Genomic DNA, 26,886 nt, shown 5'->3' with positions numbered 1-26,886 from the left:
TCATACACAACAAACTAATGCAATCAACGGTAAAAGTCTTCAATACTACTATCCATTACTTCATCCTCTTTCTTTGTCAAATCATTATCAGCCCAATACATGATATCTGTCCTGTCTGATCTCCACCCAACACCTGCTTTAGGCAAACATTATTCATCTTTTGATATGCTTGAAAAGGTTTTGCATGACTGGTCTGTTCATGAAAAGTTCAGCTACCATGTTTCTGAGCAAGTTTCAAACCGGTGGATCTATGAGTATATCTACAAGATTGCCAACTACCACTAGAGAGTCTGAGAAAATAGAATAGAGGTAGCATATTTAGAGGTTATGTTCCTTGAGGAATTGCATGACAGTATATACTTGAACGGATGGTAGAAAATATACAGTCAATTTTGGGCCAGCATTAGTGGATTCAGGAAATTCTGTCCCAGCATCTTGTTATTACCCTGTCAACTAGCTCACAAGATATTCAGGATTGTCTATGTTCATATTTCTTGGAGATAATCAATTACCAAGTTACCTTACATGTAAATCAGGCCTTGTCAAGTGGTAGATTTCCAGCTTACCAGCTAAGCTTTTCCAAATTATCATCCTATCTTAAGATCTTCAAACAGCAAAATCCTACTGTACATTTCCATCTTTCAATTGACAAAAACCATTCCCAGTTCCAGTTTATTTTCATTTACCCTTAAGAGTTAGTAAGATTCTTTCAGCATTGTGGACACTTTATTGCAATAGATAGTAAGCATCCTTACTGGAAAGTTCCAAATAACATTCTTGCTTGCTGTCACAGTCAATCCAGTTGGACAAAACCTTGTACTAGCCTGGAGTGTGGTAGAATCAGAGAATGAAATCTCATAGAACTAAAGAGGTTACACCTCAGTGAGATAGCACCCTCAGCTAGATTCTTTCCTTTAGAGGCAACTTTCTTCCAGCAATTAGCAGTTTATTAGTAAGGAATCTTGCTGTTGCTGCAATCTTACTAAGAACGCAATCACTTTATTTCTTCCAGCAACTTCAGCTTGCAATTCCTGCTATCTAAACTAAACTAACTACTCTCAGTACCTATTGTAATGAAGGCCTTGTAAAGGCCTGTCACGAACATGGCTTAGCGAGGAAAAGGGTTTTCACATGACGCATAGTTATGAGTCACAGGTATGTTATTGTTTTGCACATATGACCTATTCGGGTTATATGATTTGTTATGTGTGGGATTTGTGATGCTTTCGCACATGGCTCAAGTATGAGTTATGAGACATGCACCTGACGAGTATGCCTTGCGAGTGTGCCTTACGGGTAAGCCTTGTGCATATGATTGATGTTTCGCACATGACCTCATTATGAGGTCATGGGTTTCGTGCATATGACTCAGTCGAGTCATATGACTTGTTTATTGTATTATGATTGGTTTATGAGTTTTGCACATGACCTCGCTATGAGGTCATGGGTTTTGAGCATGTGATCATTTTGGTCATATGACTAGTTGTTATGATTTGGTTTCGCACATGTGACCACTTTAGGTCACATGACTAAAAGTGGGAAGAACACTATATAAGGAGGCCGATGCGGCCGAGGAAGATAGGTTCTTCACGCTTTGTTCTAAGTACTTTTTCTACTTATTACTTTAACGAATATAAAACACCTTTACGATCGTTATCTTTATTGCAACGTTATCATTATGCCAAGGAAGGCGCCTTACGAAGAAGAGTTAGAGAAAGCTTACTATAGGTGTTCTCGGTAGAAGATAAGGGTCTTGTACTATCGGTAACGTAGGCAGAGGCCTAAAGCTATCGTAAGACAAAGAAAGAAGAAGACAGGAAGAGAAGTATCGTTCCCCGTCACCAAGCACTAACTATCCAGAGAGGGATCATTACATTACAAAGCGTCACCTAGTATGACGCCAAACGATACAAGACGGCATCCTTCAACCCAGACAGGGAAGGAGATATTGACATCGACGATCAAAATCTTAATCTAGGAGGATTCAGTGATGCCCTAGATCACGTCTCAGCAGAACCCTCGAGAGCAGCAAGCCCAGTAACCCCATAGAAAGGATCACCAGTCGATAGCTCTCCTGCCGGAACTCCACGACCCGAGAGAATGTCGGGATCCGCAGTACCTGGGCCACCGGCCCCAGCTGCTCCGGCACCAGGAACCAGCATACTTGGAACGACTGAAAATCAGTTTCAGCCATTTCTTGCAGCCACGCGAAATACAGGGCAAGGAAATGTTCAACGACCAAAATCAAAGGAGCCTGGCACATACGAAGGAGCCGAAGATAAGCTACGAATATTCTTAGCGCAATGCGAGGGATATTTTGCCGTTAAGGGATACGGAGATCGCCATGATGAAATTAAGATTCCATACATGGAATCTCTACTCAGAGGACTCGCGGGACAATGGATCATGCCCTTCCAAGATGGAAGGAAACAGAGTGAATGGGTACGTACGAAGAGTTCAAGGCGACACGCTTTGAATAATTTGGAGACCCCAGCGTCAAAGAAACAGCAAGACGAAAGCTAGAAAAACTCCAGCAAGGAAAACAAACGTTCTCAGCATACTGGAACGAATGTCGACTATTTTAATACCAGGCCGAGTTTGATGACGCGACTCTCTACATCATCCTCCCGAGAAACTGCAGTGAGAGACTCCGAGAGGCAAGGGGATTCTCTGACTTGCGCTATACGACAGCCGAATGATTTGCAAGATGGGCAATCGACAAAGAAAGCAAATTTAACATGGTTCGGAGCAACTCGGAAAATACTATAGCACATAGGGTGGTCCAATCATCCAGGAATGTGGACAGGACCTTCAAACCGCAAGTACCAGGAGGAGAAAGTAGACCATTACCACCAGGCGAACCCATGGAATTAAACAAATCAAGAGCAGGGCCTGCTCTCAATCTGTCTAAGGAAGAATACGCCAGAAGAATGAATGGGAAACTATGCCTAAGGTGTAGAAAAGTAGGGTATCGGATACGAGAATGCAGAAGCCGACCAGACAACGGATACCAGGGAAACAGAGCTGCTGGAAATAATTGTTTCCAAAATCAGAAAAGAAGCAATATCCGCGAAATGATAGCAGAGGATTCACCGGCGGAAAACAACGAGGGTCCCCAGTAAACGGTGGTCTGGGAGACCCAAGATGTGGACCTGGAAAACCCATCAAATTAGTGAACTACTACACGGCACTACACACGCAAAGAGGAGAAGAAGATGGAGATCATGTGATGATCAAAACGAAGATATACAACAGAGAAAGCGAAGAAACAACAATATATGCAATGCTCGACTCGGGGGCCACCGAAGACTTCATCGACAAAGAAATATGCGACAAATACGGCCTTCACACCAAACGAGTGAAGAAAGCAAGACAAGTCTACTTAGCGGATGGAAAACCAAGCGCTATGGGTCTGATAACCCATACGGCAACAGTACCCATGGACATTGACAGCCATAGGGAAACGGCAACCTTTCAAGTGGCAGATCTGAAGAACCATGAGATAGTCTTAGGGATGCCATGGTTACGGAAGCAGAATCCGACGATCGATTGGAACGAGAACAAGATGACCTTTACAAGCGAACTATGTATGACACAATGTCTCAACAGTTCACCTGTGGTCTACTCAATACCGATACGAGAAGCGGAAGAAGAAACTTTGCACGCAAAGTTTGCCGAGATACGGTAAGACAAGAGAGTCCGGATACAAAGACTGGACCAAGAGGCAAAAGTGCCCACCAAGGGTTCCAAAGGGGCAGCAGGACACGACCTATATGCCAACGAAGGAATCAAGATACCTGCCAACGGGCAGGCAAAAATAGCGACGGGAATAGCCATTGGACTCCCAGAAGGCATCTATGGATGAATAGCACCCCGCAGTGGTCTAGCAGTCAAACACCGACTCATGACCATGGCAGGAGTGATCGACGTTGACTATACCGGTGAAATCAAAGTGGTCCTGGCCAACCTAGCTCAAGAGGACTACCAAGTCCAGAAAGGCGATTGGATCGCAGAGTTGATAATCGAAAAAATCAACAAAGAGGATCTGCATGAAGTAGATCAACTGGAAGAAACCATAAGAGGAAACAAGGGATTTGGAAGTACGGACCAAAGCAAGCTCAATACAACAAAAAGAATTGAGATCAAAGAGATCATAGCACAAGCCTTTGGACGATATTATCGAAGAGGAGATACAACAGGAATTCTCAAATGGACATACGAAGACAAAAAAGCGGTTCTGGCAAAAATCAACATCAGCACAGGGCTAGCAATCCAGGACAAGAAATACCAAAGCAAAAAAGGATGGAAAGAATTGGTTCCAAAAGAATATCACCAATTCACAAATCTATTTCAAAAAGAGGAAGCTACAGAGCTACCACCTTGAAGACCAGGAATCGACCACGAAATTCAGCTGGACAAAGACGAAAAAAAGGGAAAAGCAAAAGAGATTCCCTATAAGAAGTTATACACCCTAGGGGAAGCAGAGCTCGAAGAACTTAGGAAGTACATCGAGCGAAACCTAAAGAGAGGATGGATCCGAGACTCTTTCGCGTCAGGAGGATCCCCAATACTATTCGTCAACAAGAAAGACGGAAAAATGAGACTCTGCGTGGACTACAGAGCCCTCAATTCGGTTACCAAGAAGGACCGATATCCATTACCCTTGATTGGGGAAGCACTGGACAGACTACAATTAGCAAAATACTTCACCAAACTCGACATCAAAGATGTATACCACAATATACGCATCAAGGCAGGAGACGAATGGAAGACTACATTCGCCTCTAGATACGGAATGTTCGAATACTTGGTTATGCCCTTCGGGCTAACCAATGCACCGGCTTCATTCCAGAGATGGATCAACAAGGTACTTAATAAGTACCTCGACATATGTTGCATCGTATACTTGGACGATGTACTCATATACTCGGAAAACATACAACAACACCAAAAAGATATCAGCAATATCATGGCGGCAATACAAGGATCAGGAATGAAGATCAAACCAACAAAATGCGAATTCCATAAAGAAGAAACAGAATACCTTGGATTTATCATCAATCGAAGTGGGGTCATGGTCGACCCTGTTAAAACAGCAGCCATATGGGATTGGGCCAAACCAAACAACAAGACAGATGTTCAATGCTTTATGGGATTCTGCAACTTTTATCGAAGGTTCATAGAGGGGTTTAGCAGGCTTGCAAAACCACTCTATAACCTAACGAAAAAAGACAAGAAATGGGAATGGAGAGAAACAGAACGAAAAGCATATGATGCAATACGAACGCATCTAACATCGGCATCCATATTGGTACATTTCAACCCAAACTGAAGGACAATGATCGAGACGGACGCCTCAAAATATGTATTCTCAGTCATACTATCGCAACAATGCGACGATGGAAAATGGAGGCCAGTGTCCTATCGATCCAAGACAATGACCCCCGCAGAGTGCAACTATGATGTTGCAAACAAAGAACTATTAGCAATAGTTCAAGCGTTAAAAGAATGGAGAAGATACATTTCGAACAACAACCATCCAGTCCGAGTTCTAATCGACCACAAGAACCTGGTACCGTTCATGACTACAAAAGAACTGAACGACCGCCAGATAAGATGGATGGAACACCTCAGCAAATACAACTTCAAAATCGAATACCGACCAGGCAAAGAAAGTGGAAAGCCAGATGCTCTCACAAGGATTGCAAGCGACAAACCACAAACGAAAGAAGACAAAAGAATCAAACAAAAAATACAGACCCTATTACCAAAAACCTACTTCGAGGCAATGGAGGTTATCCAATTCACATCAAAGGGGGAAAGAGGAATCGAGAACGCAAACGAGAAAGACAAAACAATCCAGGCAATAAGAGAAGCCTAGGAAGAAGGAAAAAAGGAAATGAAAGGAATTGCACTGGGGTTATGCCAATGGAATAACGGAAATATGTGGTACGATGGAAAACAATGGATCCCGGAAGAAGAGAAGATAAGGACAGACATCATACGACAACACCATGATATCCGAACGGCAGGACACGGGGGAACAGCTAAAACCACAGAATTCATCACAAGGTCATTCTATTGGCCAGGACTGCGCGAAGATGTCAAACGATATGTCAAAAACTGCGACGATATGCCAGAGAACGAAAACGGCTAAACACGCACCATATGGATTATTAAAATCAAACAAAGTCCCCGAACAACCATGGGAAACAATTACTATGGATTTCATCACTGACCTACCAGCATCGGAAAATTGTGATAGCATCCTGATCGTAGTGGATCATCTGACCAAAATGAGCCATTTCATTCCGGTTAGAAAAGATATCAACACGAGGGATTTTATACAAACCTTCTTCAGAGAGGTCTTCCGACTTCATGGCCTTCCCAAGAATATCATCACCGATCGGGGAACACTATTCACATCGGGACTATGGAAAAAGGTAACTGGAGAAATGGGAATACAAAACAGAATGAGCACAGCGTTCCACCCACAAATGGATGGACAAACGGAACGGGTAAATGTGATACTTGAACAATATTTAAGGGCTTACGTCAATTATCAACAAGGTGATTGGTACAAGCTGTTATTTATGGCCGAATTCGCATACAATAATGGAAAGCAAGAAATGATCGGTACAACACTATTCTTCGCGAATTACGGACAACATCTATAAAGTCAGACCACATATCATATGATTAATGATGTGATACCAGAGAAAACGGACATGGGAAAACTACACGAAACCTTAAAATACGAAATGAGTCAAGCACAACAACAGTAAAAAGAACAATACGATAAGCACTGGAGACCAGATCCGAACATACAACCAGGAGATATGGTATGGCTAATACCATGCAATATCCATACGACACGACCATCAAAGAAATTGGACTACAAGAAAATCGGACCCTTCAGGATATTGGAAAAAGTGGGCAGCCGAGCTTATAAACTCAACCTTCCCCCCTCAATCCGAATACACAATACATTCCACATCTCACTCCTCGAATTACACAACGACAATAAGTTTCCTTCACAAACACTTATTCCTCCCCCTCCAATCGAACTCGACGGAGAACCAGAATACGAGCTCGACGAAATAGTCGATTCCCGTTTCTTCCACAGTCACCTCCAATACCGAGCCAAGTGGACAGGATATTCTCCTGAACACGATAAAATTTGGTACTTCACACACAACTTCGAAAATGCACAAGATGCCATCTCAACCTTCCACCAACGATACCCAGACAAGCCTGGCCCAGGTGACGATCATGTTCAATCAAGACAAAGGCGAGGGAAAAGCTCCCGTACCATTGCAACCACACGAGGGCTAGGGCGATAGCCCCCGCCAAACCACACCCACCAGCCCCGAATACTCATTCATGGGGCCAACCGACGAGGAACTTAAGGAAAGGGAACAACAAGCACAACATAATGCCATGTCATGGACGGTATGCTACGATGACAGGTGCCAAATACACTTTGGCGACAAAGAAGGCTCGAGATGATTCCCGAGGGAATGTTGAAAGCGTGGCCCAAGCCCGGACTACGTTATAAAGCATTGGCAACAATGCTTCAGAAATGGGTGCAGAATGCACAGGGCACAGAAAATATCTGCGGGATTCTACCCGCAGAAAGATGGAAGCAGGAAAGAGTTGGAAGGAGAAGATGCCAGAAAGGCATGGGCCGCGAGGACGTGGTCCAGGAAGGGAGGGGCCTAAAACTCCTCCGCAGACACGGAACCGGATGTCAGGAGCCTAAACAGGCAGATCTGGGGACTCCGAGAACAACTGGGCCAAGCCGAGGCCATAATTTCGGCAAATAACAAAATGATCGTGGAGCTTAGACAGCTGAACGACAATCAGCGGCACACGATCGAGATGGCGAATCTGACTCTGGAATCAGTAAGGGTCATATGGAGGACGGCAGACGAAAAGTTCCACAGGCTGAGAAGGACCATGCGCTCGGCAGAACGGGAACTATTGAAACTGGGAGAAAAAGCCTGATGGGACTCAGGCTTAGGAGGAGGGGAGCTAATGTCACGAACATGGCTTAGTGAGGAAAAGGATTTTCACGTAACGCATAGTTATGAGTCATAGGTATGTTATTGTTTCACACATATGACCTATTCGGGTTATATGATTTGTTATGTGTGGGATTTGTGATGCTTTCGCACATGGCTCAAGTATGAGTCATGAGACATGTGCCTGATGAGTATGCCTTATGAGTGTGCCTTATAGGTAAGCCTTGCGCATATGATTGATGTTTCGCACATGACCTCATTATGAGGTCATGGGTTTCGTGCATATGACTCAGTCAAGTCATATGACTTGTTTATTGTATTATGATTGGTTTATGAGTTTTGCACATGACCTCGCTATGAGGTCATGGGTTTTGAGCATGTGATCATTTTGGTCATATGACTAGTTGTTATGATTTGGTTTCGCACATGTGACCACTTTAGGTCACATGACTAAAAGTGGGAAGAACACTATATAAGGAGGCCAATGCGGCCGAGGAAGATAGGTTCTTCACGCTTTGTTCTAAGTACTTTTCCTACTTATTACTTTAACGAATATAAAACACCTTTACGATCGTTATCTTTATTGCAATGTTATCGTTACGCCAAGGAAGGCGCCTTACGAAGAAGAGTTAGAGAAAGTTTACGATAGGCGTTCCCGGTAGAAGACTAGGGTCTTGTACTATCGGTAACGTAGGCAGAGGCATAAATCTATCGTAAGACAAAGAAAGAAGAAGACAGGAAGAGAAGTATCGCTCCCCATCGCCAAGCACTAACTATCCAGAGAGGGATCGTTACAAGGCCTTTAAAATCTTGTCATCAGCTGTATTGTGAGCCTATTGTTGTCAATATCTTAAGAAAAATTTTATTAGAAAATATACAAAAGAAACTGAGAGGTTGTTTTAAGTAATTATACAAACAACATTACTGGCAAACTATAAAACAGAAATAAGAAAGTTGAGAACAAAAAAACCTGCTGCAGACTCAGAGGAATATCTTTAGAAGATTAGTCCAGTTCTTTGCACTTCGGCATTTTTTCCTGAAAGACCTAGACGATTTAGTCATGACACATAAAACATAGTTGAATCTGCTAACAAAACTTTAAAAATTAGTCGGCAACTATCAATTATTGAGCTATTAAATAGCATTTGACAGAGATAAATGGTACCTCACTTTTTGAGACTTTAGAAAGCTAATAAATATAAACCCCACATTATCAAAATTTACCTATTATATTTGGAACTACAGAATATATGGGTACGAGATAACAATATTCAACTTGCTTCTCCAACCATTGGCCAAGTCTAGTAACCCAATAGTCATATCTATGTTGTCAATCTTGATACAAAATTATGTAGATGTCACCACTTTCAGTAAAATGAAATACTCTGTGAGTATGTAATTACATGCATCTCACTACTTTGCCAACTACTACTTGATTTTTGTCTACCTCTTCTATCTACTACAACCTGGTAGGTAACATATGGTACCAACTCCCTCCTAATAGATATCTCTAATCTCATTTCTGATAATACTCTTCCTGTTAGGAATACCAGAACTCAATACCTAGGAACCACGCTAAGTAGAGTAATCCCACTCGGAATCGGAATCCATGGTCTCCAACAATACCCTCCGGCTCCCTTACAGGGCCCGCACGTAATCATATATATTAATCTCAGTTGTGTCCTGTGACTATATTACTACAGAATTGAAGGTGTTAGAATAACACCATATACGTCATCGCCGTCCGACCGACCGGATCTCGTTCACAGGATATATGAGAGGGGACCTTCGGCTAGGTCTGAGAAGTAGAACGGAGTGATTCCGTCAACTACTCAGAGACTTACTTGGCTTCAAAGACATGACATTTTGGGCATGAGCCATAGGTAACAGGACGATTTCGTACAAAGAGATGGTATCAAATGGTAAAGGATCTCTACTAGAGACCAATACATTTATCTCCACCAGAAGAGTCTAGAACTCCATAAAGACACTACCAAAGAAGCCAACGAACTTCACGGAGTGTTGCAACTGGGTTTCGGAACATGTCGTAACCATGGTGTGATTCTCAATACTACAATGGTTACTGAAACCTACTACCCAGAGAGCAACCAAGAGTTGCAAACTGAGGGATTAATTACCAATCTGGTGAAATAGCTTCCTGCGAGTTAATAGGAAGTCTTCTAGAGAAAATCTATCAGTTGAATATGGAGTTACAAAGGATCAGAGTTAGACGACCTACGATGGTTGTAATAACGACCACCTTTGCAGATTTAGCCGTGGATAAAACTGATCATTTTATCAATGGCAAAGACAATTGGAGCCAACTCAGTTCAACTTAAGAACTAGGCCATAAGTTTAAAGACCCTGCTAATTGGGATATTACTATTGGGGACAGTACGTTTTCTAAGAAGAAATATCATAATTACCGAAGAGGGTGTGATGGTTTTCAGGGTCCACAGGGGTTCGCACCTTGGAAGAAAACTTGACGTTGCAAATTACGATTGAAGAAGTACATAGTTGTATGATAAATAGATGTAGTCCGCAAATACTCAGACGCAGAATATAAATATCGAAGTGCCTCCCAAGCTTTAGACATCATCAAGCAACGGAGAAGAGACCTTAATAATATAATATTTTTTTTACGATTTTATCCTACTTTACCTATTTTACTTCGCTCCTAGTAGTTATAAACAAAACGAGTAAAGTCCAAGCCTTCCTAGACTATCTCCGTCTACAGAAACGAATCTCAATTGGCCTAGACAACCTTGAAGTCTATTAAATTGTCTCTGCCTAACACTTCCCTAACTCACTGGAGTACGGTAGTCGACCAAAAACAAAAAATAAATGGTCCCAGCCCAGGGATGTTAGAAATTATACTCACATTCAACATGTCACCAGTGGTCTCCCTCTTGTTTCCAATTGTGCTCTATACCACTGTTCTACCTGTAGTCAGGAAGTCTATAATGCTCGAGCCTGTAAAAGGCCTCACAATTGATCTAGTTCTTGGTTGTTTTTTCTTTTCCTTTTCTTATAGGTCATCTACTGGCTTTATAATAATCGACTTTCTATGCACCTACAATTACTGGTTAGTTTCTGTAACTGGTACGGGTACTCAGTTATTGGTTTTATTTTATATTTTGTTTTAAGTATCGCTTTAATACTTGGTTTGTTTTAAGTATCATTTGATACTTAGTTTTGTTTTATGTTTTATTTTAAGTATCGCTTTGATACTTGGTTTGTTTTAAGTATCGTTGAATATTTAGTTATGTATTATGTTTTGTTTTAAGTATCATTTTGATACTTGATTTGTTTTACTGAAGTGTATCACTTGATACCTTTGATTAGTTTCATTCATGCTAGACATGAACAGATTTGTGTATTTAAAAACCGCCTGTTTCCACGATAGAAAGGGCCGACTTCGACAGACAGTATTTCAATATACTTGGTTGAACGGTTACCTCTTTGTTTCCCAGTACACCCTCAAAGCCTCCTTTATTTCTCAGCTCTAGCCTACTCTCTGGTAGAGCAGGCCACCAGCCAACTATTGTACCATTTACCGATAACGTGATTAGCACCTTGCAAACACATTACAGTTTCCCTGTATTTTCATGGTCTGGAGTTATAGCTGGTCAAGTGTGAGGGAAAACAAACATAAGCTGATAGCTGAACTAAACTAGTTTTGGGTGTTGTGGTATTGTAGATATATTCGTACTCAGGTTGTAGCATTAAAGACTTTTAACGTATATTATCACTTCGCAGGCCACTTTTCGCCGCCATCACTACTCCAACTTCAAGATACATTTGCTCGCGTACTAATAATGCAAGTCCATACCCCTGAGGCCTGAATCCCCCTCGCGATCGAGGCGAAGCGAACAACACCACAATTGAGTATTCGAAAGCTCGCAAAGCAGTTCGATGTCCCACGCACAACGCTACAGTACAGAATGACTGGAAGAACTCCTAAGGCCAACAAAGCCAGCGGCTCACCGACCTTAACCAGTAGCGAAGAGGAAGCGATTGTTCAATATATATCTCAGCTGGATTTGAGAGGGTTTTCACCCGGGAGGGCTGATATGGAAGATATGGCCAATCTACTGATGGCTAAGCGTGGCGTACGATATGTCGGGAAGTGCTGGACTGACCGCTTTATCAAGTGACGACTAGAGCTATGTACATGTTTTTCTCGCACCTACGACTACCAGAGAGCCTTGCAAGAAGATCCTAGCACATTAAATACATGGTTCCATCTGGCTGCTAATATGCATGCAAAGTACGGCATCCAAGACTGCGACTTCTACAACTTTGACGAGACAGGCTTTATGATGGGCACGATTCGGCCCAGGATGGTAGTTACACGCTCTGATTGGGTTGGCAAACCAAAGGCCATCTAGCTAGGCAATCGAGAATGGGCGACGGCAATTTGCAGCATTGCAGCAGATGGCCACGTGGTGTCACCTTTCCTCTGCGTTGCAGGCTGATTTCACCTCACTGCCTGGTATGTCGACGGCAAGATCCCCCCTTACTGAGTTGTCAAAACGACTCCCAACGGCTGGACTGACCACAATACGGGTCTCGAATGGCTTCAGCACTTTGATCAGCATACGAGAGCCCATCAAAGGGTCAATACCGGATGCTTGTGCTGAACGGCTATGGGAGCCACATCAACGCCGAATTCAACGAATACTGCAAAGAAAATGACATTGTACCATTCTGTCTGCCGGCACATTCCTCACACTTGACCCAGCCGCTCAACGTCGGTGTTTTCAGCCCATTGAAGAAGGCCTACGGCGCCCAGATCTCGTTCCTTGCACGGGCCAACATTACGCACATTACCAAGGACGACTTCTTCCCCGCGTTCCGGGCTGCCTTCAAAGCCACTTTTACCAAACAAAATATCAAGGGTGGCTTCCGAGGGGCTGGCCTAGTCCCTTTTGACCCGGAAGCGGTGATTTCGAAGCTAGATATAAAGTTACGGACCCCAACACCCCCTGGGACCTCTGACGGCTTGCCTCAACCTTGGGTCTCTCAGACACTCCAGACCACTTCCGAGGCCATTTCGCAGTCAACTCTGATCAAGGATCAGGTGGTCAGACACCAAGCAAGTTCCCCAATGCCAATTTTAGCCTCTGTCAATCAATTGGCGAAGGCTACAGTGGCTATTGACCACCAGCTAACACTTCTAACCGGTGAGGTCACGGCACTTCATAATGCCAATGAGGCCCTCTCAAAGCGCCGGAGGGCTAAAAGGACCTGACTGCAGGATTCGGGACCCCTTACCGGTGAGAAAGCCAGCCAGCTTTTGGTGGAAAAAGGTGTAGTTGACCAGGAAGAACGCGATGAAGTTGGGGGGGAGGGGTCATCAAAGAGGCGCAAGACTGGTGCGAGGCTCTGTGGCATTTGCCGCAAATCCGGCCACAATATAAGAACCAGTCCAGAGGCTTCAGATGTAGATAGTTTATCAGATTCCAACTTGGTAGAGTCTAATTGAGTTTTTTTTTGTCGGGTTACATGGGTTAGAAGTCGGAGGGTCTAGAAAAGTGGCCCGCAAAGTGATGTGGCCCGCAAAGTGATAATCTACGTTACCGTTGGTTTATTATAATTAAAACTACAAATACCTGTTATCGGATAGGCAAGGTTATAAGAATGGCTTACTACTCGTACTAGATGTTTCTTTTATCAGCATTAGCCTAACTACTAGTAGGAAGGCGGAGAATCTGCACGTCTCATCCGTCCATGGGATAGCGAGGTCTTGAAAATACGGTACAAGAAAATTCCTGGTTTTTTTTACCTTACCCACTAACACAGTTTTTTACAGCTAATTATCAAACTTCACCACAAGAGCCTACGCATTTCTAAGGTCCGGGCCAGGTCTGAGGTCATACCACCAGGAAATGGCTTGACTGCTCACCAGCATGTCGGCACTGCTGGAGCCGCCGCTCCTCTAGCTAAGTGGCATCTATCAAAGGATTGGGAATTCGGTCTTATCATTCGTAGAGGGTAGAATAGTCTCAGGATGTCCGGTGGTAGAACAAGACTTTCACCGCCCACGACGACTGGGAGAAATAGCTAGAGGAAAGTTACTCGAGTATATCATAGGGCTCATTACTGTATAGATGTTAAAGCAGATATACAGGATGTTATTTAGACTTGGTAATTGTAGTATCCCCCGAGTATTTCTAACGGCCGAGGGCAAGCGAAAGTCATTGCGCACAATCGTCCAGTCGGACTGGGGTGTGAGATCGAATTTATGCGATTTTGTACAATACCGCATAATACCGTATGATATATTATTAAATTTTATTTTATTCGACCAAAACTCAATCAGGAGCGGACTTTCCCGTGAAAGAAAAGAGTGCGCCGAAGGCACCAAGAGCTAACCGCCTCCCCTTCGCTTTTACCACTCGTAGACTCTTTTTTTGCATAAAGCTACGCTAGCGGGTAATGTACCTGGCATTTGACATGGTCCTTGTCGTCTGTCTGAATCATAGAACGTCACTCGCCCCTAATTCACGCGCTAATCCATCCACTTTATGAAAACCTCAGTTATCCGTCGGGGGCTTCTGTAGCCCCACTGGACTCCCTAAATAAATACATCTGATATTCACGCCCAATTTCATGGTTTTAGGTCCCCCCGGCTCCTTCTTTTGCATCGTCTTTCATCCGTTCTTTTGTTTTCCTAGACACTTCTATGCATACATAGTTCGTTGGCCCACCAAGGAGTTCTTCACCCCGCTTCCCCCCCCCATCAAGAGGCCCCCAACGATGTCTGCATATATTTGGGGAAACGCTCCCACTGAAATCCTCCGTGTTCTTCCTTTCCTTCTCGTATCGTTTCCTTTCACTCTGGGCTGGCTTACTCTCATTCCATGTCTCGAGTAGCACTCTATTGCCCCCTCGTGCCCACTCCAAGCAGCACAACAGAGTAGTGTTTGGCCGTACTCATTTTGTTTATCGAGAAAATATTTAGCTAAACCGTTAAACATTTAGAACCCACACAGAAACACCTAAGCCAATCGCAAATAATGATTTCAACTCTATACACCCTCAGCCCAGCTCCTCCTTGTACTATACGCTTACAAAATCCGCCATCATAATCATAGTCATAAGTCATAAGTCATGTAATGAATCGCCATTACCCCAGCTAATACCCCCTCCTTCCCCTCCCCACTGGAAACACGTAATATCTACAGCACTTACCCCCTTCGAAATCCGACACCCCACCACTCTGTCTTCATCAACAACGAACTGCATACCACACTCAAAGAACTAGGATACCAAAGTCAGCCATCAACAGCCACCGCGCTACCAATCGAACAGAAAACAACTCACCTAAAGGCCATAATACCCGCGGCCCACACCGGCCCCACCCTTATGCCCGCACCAGCATACAGCGCCCCCGCAGCCACCGGCACAGCTAGAACATTGTACACACAAGCCCACATAAAATTCACCTTAACCCTGCGAAAGACAAAGCTAGCCAGCTGCGTGAGCGTGATCAGACTATTCAAATTCGAAGATACGAGGATGAACTTGGCGGACGTAATGTTCACGTCTGTCGCACTATTCATCGATATACCAACGGATGAGATTGAGAGTGCTGGAGCATCGTTTATGCCGTCGCCGACTAGTGCAATAGTGGCTCGAGATTTAGCGGCTGTGGGAGAGGAGCGAGTTGGGGAGGATGACTGAAAAAACGGGATTGACGGAAGGCAAGGCAGGTAACGGAGGAAGGGGACTCTGGGAAGGGAGGGGAAGAAAGGTGGGCGGGTACGGCGGGGAGCGGTGGCTTGCAGCCAGGTTATTTTCTCTGCCTAGATGTCTGGGTTAGTAAGGACTAGCGAGGGGTGGAAAAGCGACAGTACCTTTTCTGCCGGATGAACGCCTGAAATAACATGTTCCCGCGGAATCCCAACCATCGAAGCAACAGATATCGCCGTGGTAGTATTATCCCCAGAAATCATCCACACACCTATCCCAGACTCCTGCAACTTTCTAACTACCTCAGGTGCCTCGGAACGAATGATGTCGGCTGCAGCATACAGCGCAACAAGTCTAAAGCGGCTATCATAGACCTTACCACTGACCGCCTGTTTTCTAATGGCGAGAAGTATAACACTCTTCCCACAGGACTTCCAAGAAGATAGTACCTGATCGTGATACGCCATGTCCAGAACTCCATTCTCTTCCATAAAGCGCTCACTCCCGAGGACCGCCTCGAATACGTCCGTCTTATTGTTCGCGATCTTGAAAACCCCGCAGAGGCCTCGGCCCGGAATGTCCTCGATGTCCCACATCGTGATGGGGACCTTGTCCTTCCTCTCGCAGTGCGCAATGATAGCCCTTGACAGTGGGTGTGAAGAGCTCTCTTCGAGTTGCTGGGCGACCGCATAAGCCATTCTTCGGTCTTCGCCAGCGCCAACGAGCATTAATTCGTCCGTCACTTTTGGGTCATTGCCTTGCGTGAGTGTGCCGGTTTTACTGAATACAATGCAGTCCAGCCATGCGGCCTCCTGGAACGCTTCTCCGCCACCTTTTGCTAAGATACCGAACTTGGCTGCCAGCCCTGAACCTACATATAGCGCGGTTGGCGCCGCAAGACCGATACCGCACGGGCATGCGATCACGAAGACCGCAATGGCAAAGCTGAGGGACCAAGCGGACCATCCACCGTATCGGATGTCCAGGTACTCTTCCGGCAACCTGCCGGTAACGCCGAGCGATAGCCAGATTATCCAAGTGAGGAAAGCCAAAAGCGTCACTACCGGGACGAAGTAGCCAGTAATCAAGTCTGCCAGTCGCTCAATCGGTGCACGCCGAGTTTGTCCCTCGCGAAGCACATTGACGATCCGCGACAGCATCGTGTCGCTGCCAATGCTCTCCACTCGCATGTTGACTGCCTGGCCTTGGTTTACGGCCCCAGAAAGGAGCACATCTCCTTCAATCTTTGGCACAAGTCTGGCCTCACCGGTCAGAGGTCTCTCGTCGAATTGCGAGACTCCAGAAATGATTGTGCCATCAGCGGGTGGCGAGGAGCCGCGGACCACGCTTACAATATCGCCGACTTCAAGCTGGTCTGTTGGTACCGCTTTGATTCTCCAGAGGCGATTGTCCTCGTATGTGTGATTACTAGGATCGTTCTGGTCAACGGGCTCGAGGGTCTTTCCGGCCTTGAAAGTTGAGAAGTCGACGCCTCTAGTTGTTTGGCTGGTGTGGACCACTAGAAGGGCTTCTGCGGGGCGAAGTTTTCCAAGGATGTTGACGGCTTCGGCGGTCTTGCGCTTACTGTATGCTTCTAGGAAGCGGCCTGTAGTCACCGTCATCAGCTGTTACTCTGGGAGCAATAGGGTTGGCTAAAGAACGTACCTATCAACAAAAACATCGTTAAAAACACCGTAGAATCGAAATATGTATAGGTGCTCGTCCTCCTCTTTTGGAGTCCGTGCCTCGCCTGCACAGCAGGCTTACTTGCAGCATTAATCACCAATAACACCAAGCTGGCAAAATATGATATTGAAACCCCGAGGGAGATCAACAAGTTCATACTCCCGAACCTGTAGAACCTACGCAATACCGGTGTAGGGCTCCCCTTTCTCCAGAGTGCTCTGATATCCCTAATTGCTCGTTTGTGAAATACATCGGCGATGAAGAACATGACAGGGGTAGCTAGGAAGAAGAGGGCCCATTCCATTTTCGTAGAACGGCCCGTCCACATTGGTTGACTGAGGGATTGCCGTACTGGGTCGCTTTCAGGCACGAATGTCATCCAGACGATCCCGATCAGGAACGTTGGTATCGCGATTGCCAAACAGAAGAGTAAGCGCAGGAGCAGTCGCCATTGCTCCATCTGCTGGAGCTGGCGCGAGCGGTCTTCGATGGTGGGCGGGCGGTACACCGATACTACAAAGTCCGGAGAGATTGAGGATATTACGGATGCGATGTGTCGCACAGTGAATTCCGGGGGTTGTGGTTTATACCGAACGTGTATGACAGGCGATGTGAGAGTGATGGGTGGTGACTCTATCTCTAGCACATTATCAGGGAACGAGAACCCAATGACCTCAACGACTTTGTCCGCGCAGCCGGTGCACGACATTCCGTCCACTTTCAATGAAACTATTCGCTCGGCGCCGACGGTCCCCCGCTCGGATTTTCGTTTCCTAGACCCTGCTACGTCGAGCTCTTCGAGTGTGCAGTCAAATCCAGTATCTTCCACCTGTTGTAGTATCGCCTCAGCGCCAACTTCTGGCCCCCCGCACCCCATCCCATCGAACAACACCGTCGCGCTATTACTCAGCAAATCCACCCGCACGCTTTGCACCCACTTCAGGCTCTCGACGGCCTCGGTGATGCGATTCGAGCAAGAAGCGCACGTCATGCCGCCGATGGAGAAAACAGCCTCGTACAATGCCACCCCGGAGCTATCCACGCACTCCGCCAGCGTTCCCGGTGTAAGGCCCCTAGCTATATTAACGCTAACCGTGGACTCCATCCTGGGAGTCCTGCTGAACATTCTAGATATGGAATTGAGCGACCACCGCCTCGTATTTCCGTTCGCCGATGCCGCCGCGACTGACGCCGCCTTTCGCTTCTCAAGGTCCTTCAGGTCCTCCGGCGTCACGTCTTCCCAGCAGGAATTTTCCAGGGAGACCTTTGTGAAGCCGGAGGTCACGGAGTAGTGGCTCGACGCTATGTGCACTCTTCGATCCCATTCTCGGAAATGCCGTGGTGGGGGGGCGGGGAGGGGGTGATGGTCGCGCTCGCTGTACTCGCTTTCGGATACCTGGTAGCCTGCCGGGTTCGGAATGGACCTGCCGTTCGGAAGTGGGTTCGAATTCGGATTCGGATTCATCGTAGCAATTGAGGGAGATATAAACTATCTCTCTTTAATTCCCTCTTTCTCACCTGCCCGGGCTCAATTCTCTCCCTCTCTCGCTCTATCTTATTACCTTGGTTAATCTTGATAAGGGAAATCCAGGGCAAGTAGATAGACTTTACCTTCCGTGTAGGTAACCTGATCCATATACTATACTACTCTCTTCCATATTCCCTCGCCGTGTGTTGTTCGACTCAAGTTGGCTCAGACTCAACTGTCCATCCCCTCCCTTCTTCCATGTTCTCCTTCATCCTCCTACTCAATTCCTCCTCCGAACTAAACATCACAAACATCTCCCGTCTTACCCCCTGTAATGCACTTCCTCCAATTCCATCCTCTCTCCCCTCCGTCCAACCAACCCACCATGAACACACATCTACACCTGCCCCCAAACAAGCCCCCGTTTCCGCAGGATGCCCCCACCCAGCTCGCCACGTTACCCCCTTCTTTCTCTTTGCACCTTTATTATATCTTCCCGAAAGAGCTCGTTCCTTTGCGAAACACCAATTTATGCAGGTACACCCTCCCAAACCTGGGGAAGATACAGGGTGCGCTAACATGATGTTTCGGCTGGGATCTACATGGCGTGTTCGTGGCGAATGGGGTTGGTGTCGGCTCGCTGGTCTCGTTACGGGTACAGTGGGAGTGATGATTTGGACTTTTTGGTTGCGTTGGTTTGGCAGAGCGAATAGTGGGCACGGATTAGGTCCGGGGTGGATGATTGGTTTGTGGAGAGGGGGTCACAAGATGTCACTCGAGGTTGCTATCACCATTGATTGGAGTTGGAAACGGGTTGCGCCGGCCTCGTTGAGAAGTGCGAGGCATTTGCCGCGGCTGGTATTAGTCAGGCGAAATTCTGCAAGAAATATCGCAGGTTATTGTGTGTAGATAGATATGGTTTCCCCGAAGCTCCCCCAGATTGAAATGTTGGCATGACGTTCCCCACGTGAAACCAGCATAGCTGTCAAAGGGTTGGTGTCTCCTCTGCCCACCCCTGTTTCCATGCTGCTCAACGCTTGGCTGCTTCCAAGATATGATACCCTGTTCTCACCTCTCCGCTACCAAATTTTGTCGCATCCTACGGCGATTCAACCTCCATCAGTATTGCAATCCTCAAGCTCAGACTACCTTCACCTCGGATCATCTTACCTTCCCCCCACCCCCGTTCGCACCGTTATTCCAACCACCAATCGCAAAAGATAAAGCTTGGAATAGTCAATAAATAAATAATTAAACAAACAAATAAATAATGTACTACCAGAACATAATTCCCTTTCCACTCGGGCGCACTAACTAAGCTGACTTCTTTCCTCCCCCCTCCCAGGCTAGATGTTTCCATCCGCCTCCGCCGTTCGATCCTTCACAATGACCTCCTACAATTGACCCGACTTCTGAAAAACCATCCAAAATACCTCCCGAATCCCGACGCCTTGGCAAACTCCTCTTTGCACCTGGCGGCACAATCCGGCCACTTGCCCATCGTCCAATACCTCATAACCTACACGTCCCATGAGGATAGCGGGATATCGCGGAACACGAATGGGGATACACCCCTGATGTTGGCGGCGGAGGGCGGGCATGAGGAAGTTGTCAGCGTGCTCGTGGAGATGTTTGGTAGACTGGATTATAGAAACAAAGCTGGCGCTACGGCCCTGATACTCGCGGCTAGGGCGGGCAAGGACGGGATTGTTAGGATTTTGTTAGATGGAGGCTCGGATATTGATGCTGTTGATGGGCTGGGTAATACAGGCTTGCACGTAGGTTTACTTGTGCTAGGGGGCAGTGGGGGGGGTCGAAGAAGGGAGCTAATTGGGAACAGTACGCCTCGGCATATGGCCACTTAAAGGTTATCCGGACGTTGTTTGAGAGTGGGGCCACCTTTGATAAACCGAATCGGCAGGGGTTCATACCAGAAGAGTACTCATACACGAAACAGGCGGAACAGTACTTCAAGCAACTAGTGCAGGAGCGGGAGAAGCGGTGGATGCAGGAGTCACGATCGAGAGCCGAGACCCCCATATTTGGTAAGAGCGAAAGAACTACGCCTCAGAGACAGAGAGCGAGCAGTGGGTCATGATTGATTACAATTTCCTCCTTACCGTCTTTGTCCTTTTTCTAGATAACAGACTATTGGCGCCTTACCTGGTCGTTTTCACTCTTGGTATTAGGGTATGTATATGAGACTCCTTACACTTTTAGGGGACTGAGAGAGGAAGGGCGAAGTGCAACGTTCCATCCAGGCAACCACGGTGAAAAGTCGAGCACAGAGAGAAAAAACAGTAAATAGGAGGAACAGTAACGTGCACCAACAGCTAGAACAAGAGAGAGAACTGGACAGGGAAAGCAATAAACCTCGGTTTTTCATTTTGCGTAAAATGCGGAAGACGAACATCCCACTAAAGATTTTTTCGTCCCTCATTTTTTACACCCACCGAATTAAACAGGCCGGGAGAAGCAATGAGCGATGGAAATCAGGACCGCGAAAATAGCCAAGATAGCCCATCACACCAGAACTCAAAAGGAGTTTTCGGTGAATGAATTTAGAAGATTTTGCATCAGAGTAGTGAATCGAGTCTTGTAAAGACGCTCAGTACAGCAGCGACGACCTAAAAAAAAATAAGTCAAAAAAATAAGATCAACCATCACCGATAAATCATACCTCTATCTGGAGCTCCCGATCTTTATTCTTATTCAATTCCTCCGTAGTGGCAGTCCCCAAGTTTTGTCCAACCCCACCAGCAGTGTTTCTCTTGGCGAATGGCCATTGTGAAAACTCGGCCAATAGCTCGTCTACGTGAGCAAAGGCCCTCTCCCTAGCTTCGTGACCAAGAGTAGCCAAAGCGTTCTCTAGTACGTTTGCCGCATACGCAGCACAGACCATGGCCACTGTCCGTAGATAACGGAACTCCAAGTCTTCTGGCAAGAACGGATTTCCGGGCAAGACAACTGTGCGAGAAGTAAGAACATTTCGGACACGGCGTCTTATCTCATCCTTCGCTCCGCCATCTGCAACCGGATGGGTAGCCATATCAAAAAGTAGAAAGTTACGCTTCTCTGTGCGCAAGATTCCCTTATCTACTAGACCCTTGGCTAGGCGCTCGCGGACCTGCTTCAACTGGTATCCTATTTTCATCAGGTTCCAGGTCTCGCCTACCATACAAACACATTAGCTCGACCGCTCCAGAAAACCCAGTGATAAAACTAGAAATCCTACCACTCATAAGGTCGATCCAGGAGCTCACGCTCATCTTTTCGCTTGCTTTCATCATTTTCAGAGCCTCGTCAAGCAACACTTCTCCGGTGAGAGTATCATCAATCACCTCGATTATCCTATCCGATAACGGGAATCTCCTTCTGTTAGAATCCTTCTGCATGCTAACACGGCCTCTAAAGGCAAGCTCCAAAACGATGCAACCACGGAGTGCATAAGATATGTTGTCGTTCCAGAAAGAAAGGTATCCCTGTATAAGCCCCACAAAGTTAGAAACCTGGAAAGAAGAGGAGAAAAATCTCGGGGAATCCAAAACCAAGGCACGTAAAAGAGACAATAAAGCGTACCTGCTTGTCCTTCAAACCTAGAAGCAATATCTCCTCCATTAGAGTAAGCTTTGGTTGTTTACTCCTCTCCTGATTCTCACTGATGTCTCTGGGATCAAAAGCTACCTCCCGCAAAAGACCTCGTCAGCCCAACCCCCGAGCCTGTCTTGCTGGGGAGAAAGAAGAAAAAAGGACAAAGCTCACCAATCTTATGTCCATTCTCAGCAGTAGTGAATGATGTCTCCCCGCTTCGGGGTTCCGCTGGTCTAGAAGTAGATGGTGAACTGCTGCGATCAACTTCGTCTCCAGCCGAGCCTCCACCTCCACCACCACCTCTCCTCCGTGTCAAACCGGTATTCGACGCCATAATATGTAGATTGTATGATAGCTTTTTCGATCGATTAACTCGGCTGTACCCGTGCTACGGGGCACCTCACGCTGCTGAAGGTTTGCGGTAGTTTGTCGAGTGATGAGAGGTAGAAGCGGTACGCGACGACAGTGAGATGATTTAGGAGGTATGATACTGGAAGGGTTTATCGGCGGTATGACGGGACGCGGGTTGGCTGTGTCAAGTGCTTGTAGGACTGGGTGCAACTACTGTAGCACGATACCATGGACGAGAGGAGGGGGGTTGTTGGAGGAGAGTTAGGGTTGCGAGTTCAATGAGCAGTATTACTCGTATTTGAGGCGTCACGGGTGGAGGATGATCATGACATGAGAGGAAGAAGGTATCGACGCCTGCTGCGTGAATAGACTACTCGAGTATCATACGAGTACAGCACTGGCGGCAAGAGCACCGGTAAGGCTTAGCGGGCTTCCACAAGGCAAGGGTTATTATTCCTTCTGGTTGCGCGGCTGGCCCCAGAGCCCACAATGGGTAAAAAAAAATTAATTATGCACCCCTCTCCCATCTCAAGACGAAATTGGGAACTTCCACTATCGAGTCTATAATATGTCTTTTATATCCCTATTTTGTCCCAGATAGTATGATACCGCGCAGAACAAGTTGATGGGACCATAAGTAACCTATGAGCGAATATTTTATGGTCTTCTTGCAACTTTTTTCCCTTCTGATATATGTTTTGCTTCGGGGGGCTTGCTATTGCCTGCAGGGGAGTGATGACTACCAACAATCTCCTCCCCTTTCCAATCTTGCTGTGACTTCCAAAATCCCCACAGTCTTTATTCTATTCAACTTGTTTCTCTTGAACCGTATATGGCTGTGAATCCGGCACTCTTTAGTCAGTTTTCCGATAAATATAACACGATATCTATCGACCAATCATCCAAGCACGGCATCCATAGACGAACACAAATACTCCCCCTCGGGGTCGAGAACCGCTGTATCCATATATCAGGAACTCTGGAGTCGGGCCAGTGATAAGTGCATCGCTATTCATGATTAGGGCTACACGGTCGCATGACACTTTAACCCGCGTTCCAAGACAACATATCTCAAGGAAAGGTGCTCGAGTACTGAACTCAAGCCGTGCCGGTATCCCGGAGGAACAATGGTCGGGGTAGAGGTCGAGAAATGTTTTGGCGACAATGTTCGTCTGAATTGGCAATGGCCAATGGGCTGCACCTGAACAAGGGGAGTTTTCTTAATTGAACGCTGGAAATCGCATTTCCTCTAAACACCCAACAGCACCCACTATCCCGCGCAACGAGGCATATACAGAGAAGATGGAACATGAAAGAATCGATGAGACTGTTTTTTTCTACCGCCAAAACGAGCCATTGCATGTATTTTAGTGAGCTATGATATTACCATCAGTGATGACTCGGATTAGGAGAGAAAAGGGCGGGTCCACAAACCGTCAGGCTGAGCGAGGATGTAGTCCACGGCCTGGTCAACTATTGGAGTCAGTACCATATAAGTTCTCGTTCCCAAATCATCATCTACTTACCACTCAGGATTGCATCTGCAGCCTTATCGGGAATCTCAATACTGAATTCCTGCGATATTATCAGTGGCTATCCAAGGACAGCGATGTTAGAACAAACCTCCTCAATAGCCATTACGACCTCGACAGTATCGAGACTGTCTAATCCCAAATCATTGGCAAAGTTTGAAGTGCCAGAAAGCTATACCGCATATCAATTGAAGATTTCCTTCTCTCCCCTTCCATAAAGTGAGACATACCTTGGTCTGATCGGTGACCTAGGATACCCGGCGATCAGTATTAGATTGCACATTTTAAAGGCAGAGACAATGAAGAAACCTTATCAAAACCCTTCAATAAGTCTATAATTCTAGACTCGATTTCTTGCTTCGACAAAGAGGCGGGGGCGGAGTAGTATCGCGCACCGACGACGGCCCTGTCAACCATAGATGGACGAACAAACCGCGGTCCCAGAATTGGCCGAGCGACAATGGGAGCGGAAACACGAGCAGTAGCAGCAACAGTGGAGAGTGCCCTACAGGCACGAACGGAGATTAATCTAAACATGGTGACGGTGAGTACACTGGGGGACGGATTGTTGGAGGGGTGATTGGTTGCTGGGGGGAGAAAAGGATTGATGGGGAGAGATGAGAGACGGAAGAAGGTTGGTGACGGTTTTCACGATGCCTGCAAGTTCTGTTGCAACGGCAAAACAAAGCCAAACCACATAACCGCCTCTCTCTCGCTCCACCCATGGGAGGGGATAGTCCCTACTTATTCTATGGAGGTCATAATAAAACGGATTCTAGATGAATTACCGACTGAAATTTTTCAAAATGAAAAAAAAAAAAAATCACGAACCGAAACCCCTACGACAATACCTTGGATATATCCCACCAGTACCGGTTTCCTCTATCAAGGTAGCGGCGCACTCCGCGTTCCCAACCAATCAGAAAGCGCCTATTTTCCTGCCGAAGAGTGTCAAGCTTCTACGTACTATCCATCCGCCACCAAAACTAAAATCGCATTCAGCAAAATCCCACCCACACCCCTACCCCCACCCCCAACGTCCCCTACACCACAGATCCGCCATCATCGTCAATATCCCTCCCCCCTCGAGGCAATTGCTTCCATCATAAGACCCTACACTCACTACGTTTCCCAACCATGGCATCACTCCGCTCCCTGGGACTTATATCGGCCCGCCCCACTCGCACGCTCCTAGCATCATCAAAATCGCATACACTCCTTCTCCCCGCCTCTTCGATACTAGCTACCCACCACTTTTCCACTTCCCACATTGCGAGATATGCTACTCCAAGAGGGCCTCTGCCATCGGGACTTCGTACCAACCGCACGCCAAATTGGGAGGAGGGGGAGTCAGCACTCGACAAAGCTGGACGCATATTCCTCATGACGGAAATGTTGCGGGGGATGTATGTAGTGTTGGAACAGTTCTTTAGGGCTCCGTATGTTCCCATTTTATACCTGGAGGGAGGAAACAGGGAGAGGCTGATGGGGAGATAGGTATACTATCATGTATCCGTTCGAAAAGGTATGTTTACGCCATACGTGTTGCTCGGCGCGGGGTTGGGGTTGATAGGGCGGCCAATTAATTTGTTTCAGGGACCTATATCCCCACGCTTCCGCGGCGAGCACGCATTGCGGAGATATCCATCCGGTGAGGAGCGCTGCATTGCCTGTAAGCTTTGCGAGGCCATATGCCCCGCATTGGCGATCACGATCGAAGCGGAGGAGCGAGAGGATGGGAGTAGGAGGACTACTAGATACGATATCGATATGACAAAGTGTATCTACTGTGGGTTCTGTCAGGGTATATTCTTGCCGAGGTGTCTAAATGGTGCTCGTGGTGGCGGCTGACATTTCTAGAATCCTGCCCGGTGGACGCTATCGTAGAATGTACATCTCAAACCTTCCCCGTTTCATGAAATGACAACGCTGATGGCATTTAGCCCCCAATGCGGAATACGCTACCGAGACACGAGAGGAATTACTCTACAACAAGGAAAAGCTTCTCTCAAACGGAGACAAGTTCGTCCCTCTTCTGCATGCATCTTAAGCGTTTATTCTAACATATAAAAAGGTGGGAGCCCGAACTTGCAGCAGTTATCAGGGCGGATGCTCCATACAGATAACGACATTTATTTTACCGCAAAAGCTTGTTTTTATTACATTGCCGCTTGGTTGGATCCGGGGGTTTTAGATAGTTGAACTGGGGGATGTGAATCTCTCCTGCATCCTTTATCTTGCGGCGGCAAAATGGAAACTTTGAGAAACTTCATTTTGGGGGCAGACTGGGTGGTCGCAAGTAAGCCACAAAGAGGTCCCGGTACAATTTCTGGCTGAGTACTGGAGCTGTAATATGTATCATACGCATGAACGCAAAATTTTCCTCGTATTCTCTCACAAATACTTACGGTGGGTGAACGCAGAGCCCCCAGATATCCGAACCCTGCAAAGGCCTCCGGAATCAATGGGGCGTGAAATGCGAGGCGATACTCGCTTGTCGGTGGGTTGAAGCCAAAGCTGGTGAACCGCACGCCGA

At 46.5% G+C, this 26,886-nt stretch overlaps 5 protein-coding genes; 2 read left to right on the top strand and 3 right to left on the bottom strand.

Moving 5' to 3' along the window:
- Positions 1 to 11,968: 11,968 nt before the first annotated feature.
- On the top strand, positions 11,969 to 12,096 carry GSTUM_00003789001 (uncharacterized protein; the record flags this gene model as incomplete). The annotated part of the gene is made up of 2 exons (XM_002837542.1): positions 11,969 to 12,043; positions 12,073 to 12,096. 2 exons carry the CDS (start codon positions 11,969 to 11,971, stop codon positions 12,094 to 12,096), a joined length of 99 nt encoding a protein of 32 aa, XP_002837588.1.
- A 3,253-nt stretch (positions 12,097 to 15,349) lies between these two features.
- GSTUM_00003786001 (uncharacterized protein) lies at positions 15,350 to 18,513 on the bottom strand (the record flags this gene model as incomplete). The annotated part of the gene is made up of 5 exons (XM_002837541.1): positions 15,350 to 15,761; positions 15,882 to 16,711; positions 16,784 to 17,134; positions 17,240 to 17,328; positions 17,388 to 18,513. 5 exons carry the CDS (start codon positions 18,511 to 18,513, stop codon positions 15,350 to 15,352), a joined length of 2,808 nt encoding a protein of 935 aa, XP_002837587.1.
- Positions 18,514 to 21,232: 2,719 nt separating this feature from the next.
- Positions 21,233 to 23,173, bottom strand: GSTUM_00003785001 (uncharacterized protein). XM_002837540.2 has 5 exons: positions 22,639 to 23,173; positions 22,456 to 22,556; positions 22,112 to 22,358; positions 21,557 to 22,047; positions 21,233 to 21,503 (listed from the first exon to the last, which is right to left on the bottom strand). The coding sequence occupies exons 1-5, from the start codon at positions 22,799 to 22,801 to the stop codon at positions 21,453 to 21,455; spliced, it is 1,053 nt and encodes a 350-aa protein (XP_002837586.1). The 5' UTR covers positions 22,802 to 23,173; the 3' UTR covers positions 21,233 to 21,452.
- A 635-nt stretch (positions 23,174 to 23,808) lies between these two features.
- GSTUM_00003784001 (uncharacterized protein) lies at positions 23,809 to 24,935 on the bottom strand. XM_002837539.2 has 6 exons: positions 24,660 to 24,935; positions 24,581 to 24,598; positions 24,442 to 24,522; positions 24,345 to 24,393; positions 24,253 to 24,291; positions 23,809 to 24,193 (listed from the first exon to the last, which is right to left on the bottom strand). The coding sequence occupies exons 1-6, from the start codon at positions 24,885 to 24,887 to the stop codon at positions 24,186 to 24,188; spliced, it is 423 nt and encodes a 140-aa protein (XP_002837585.1). The 5' UTR covers positions 24,888 to 24,935; the 3' UTR covers positions 23,809 to 24,185.
- A 451-nt stretch (positions 24,936 to 25,386) lies between these two features.
- On the top strand, positions 25,387 to 26,739 carry GSTUM_00003783001 (uncharacterized protein). XM_002837538.2 has 6 exons: positions 25,387 to 25,789; positions 25,848 to 25,875; positions 25,947 to 26,154; positions 26,211 to 26,240; positions 26,294 to 26,372; positions 26,425 to 26,739. Exons 1-6 carry the CDS (start codon positions 25,488 to 25,490, stop codon positions 26,474 to 26,476), a joined length of 699 nt encoding a protein of 232 aa, XP_002837584.1. The 5' UTR covers positions 25,387 to 25,487; the 3' UTR covers positions 26,477 to 26,739.
- Positions 26,740 to 26,886: the final 147 nt, after the last annotated feature.

Source organism: Tuber melanosporum (assembly GCF_000151645.1).
Source record: "Tuber melanosporum whole genome shotgun sequence assembly, scaffold_190, strain Mel28".
NCBI classification, from domain to species: Eukaryota; Fungi; Ascomycota; class Pezizomycetes; order Pezizales; family Tuberaceae; genus Tuber; species Tuber melanosporum.
Note: the sequence above shows the minus strand (reverse complement) of the source record. Positions and strands in the feature narration are given on the sequence as shown.

Excerpts from the sequence above, each read along its gene's own strand:
- GSTUM_00003785001 (XM_002837540.2), bottom strand. The coding sequence starts at position 22,801 with ATGGCGTCGAATACCGGTTTGACACGGAGGAGAGGTGGTGGTGGAGGT. Across the intron at positions 22,359-22,455 it reads TAGGTTTGAAGGACAAGCAG|GGATACCTTTCTTTCTGGAA; the intron begins GTACGCTTTATT and ends GGGCTTATACAG. Across the intron at positions 22,048-22,111 it reads CTGGATCGACCTTATGAGTG|GCGAGACCTGGAACCTGATG; the intron begins GTAGGATTTCTA and ends TTTGTATGGTAG.
- GSTUM_00003784001 (XM_002837539.2), bottom strand. The coding sequence starts at position 24,887 with ATGTTTAGATTAATCTCCGTTCGTGCCTGTAGGGCACTCTCCACTGTT. Across the intron at positions 24,394-24,441 it reads TCGTAATGGCTATTGAGGAG|GAATTCAGTATTGAGATTCC; the intron begins GTTTGTTCTAAC and ends ATAATATCGCAG. Across the intron at positions 24,292-24,344 it reads TGCAGATGCAATCCTGAGTG|TTGACCAGGCCGTGGACTAC; the intron begins GTAAGTAGATGA and ends TGACTCCAATAG.
- GSTUM_00003783001 (XM_002837538.2), top strand. The coding sequence starts at position 25,488 with ATGGCATCACTCCGCTCCCTGGGACTTATATCGGCCCGCCCCACTCGC. Across the intron at positions 25,790-25,847 it reads GAACAGTTCTTTAGGGCTCC|GTATACTATCATGTATCCGT; the intron begins GTATGTTCCCAT and ends ATGGGGAGATAG. Across the intron at positions 25,876-25,946 it reads TCATGTATCCGTTCGAAAAG|GGACCTATATCCCCACGCTT; the intron begins GTATGTTTACGC and ends AATTTGTTTCAG.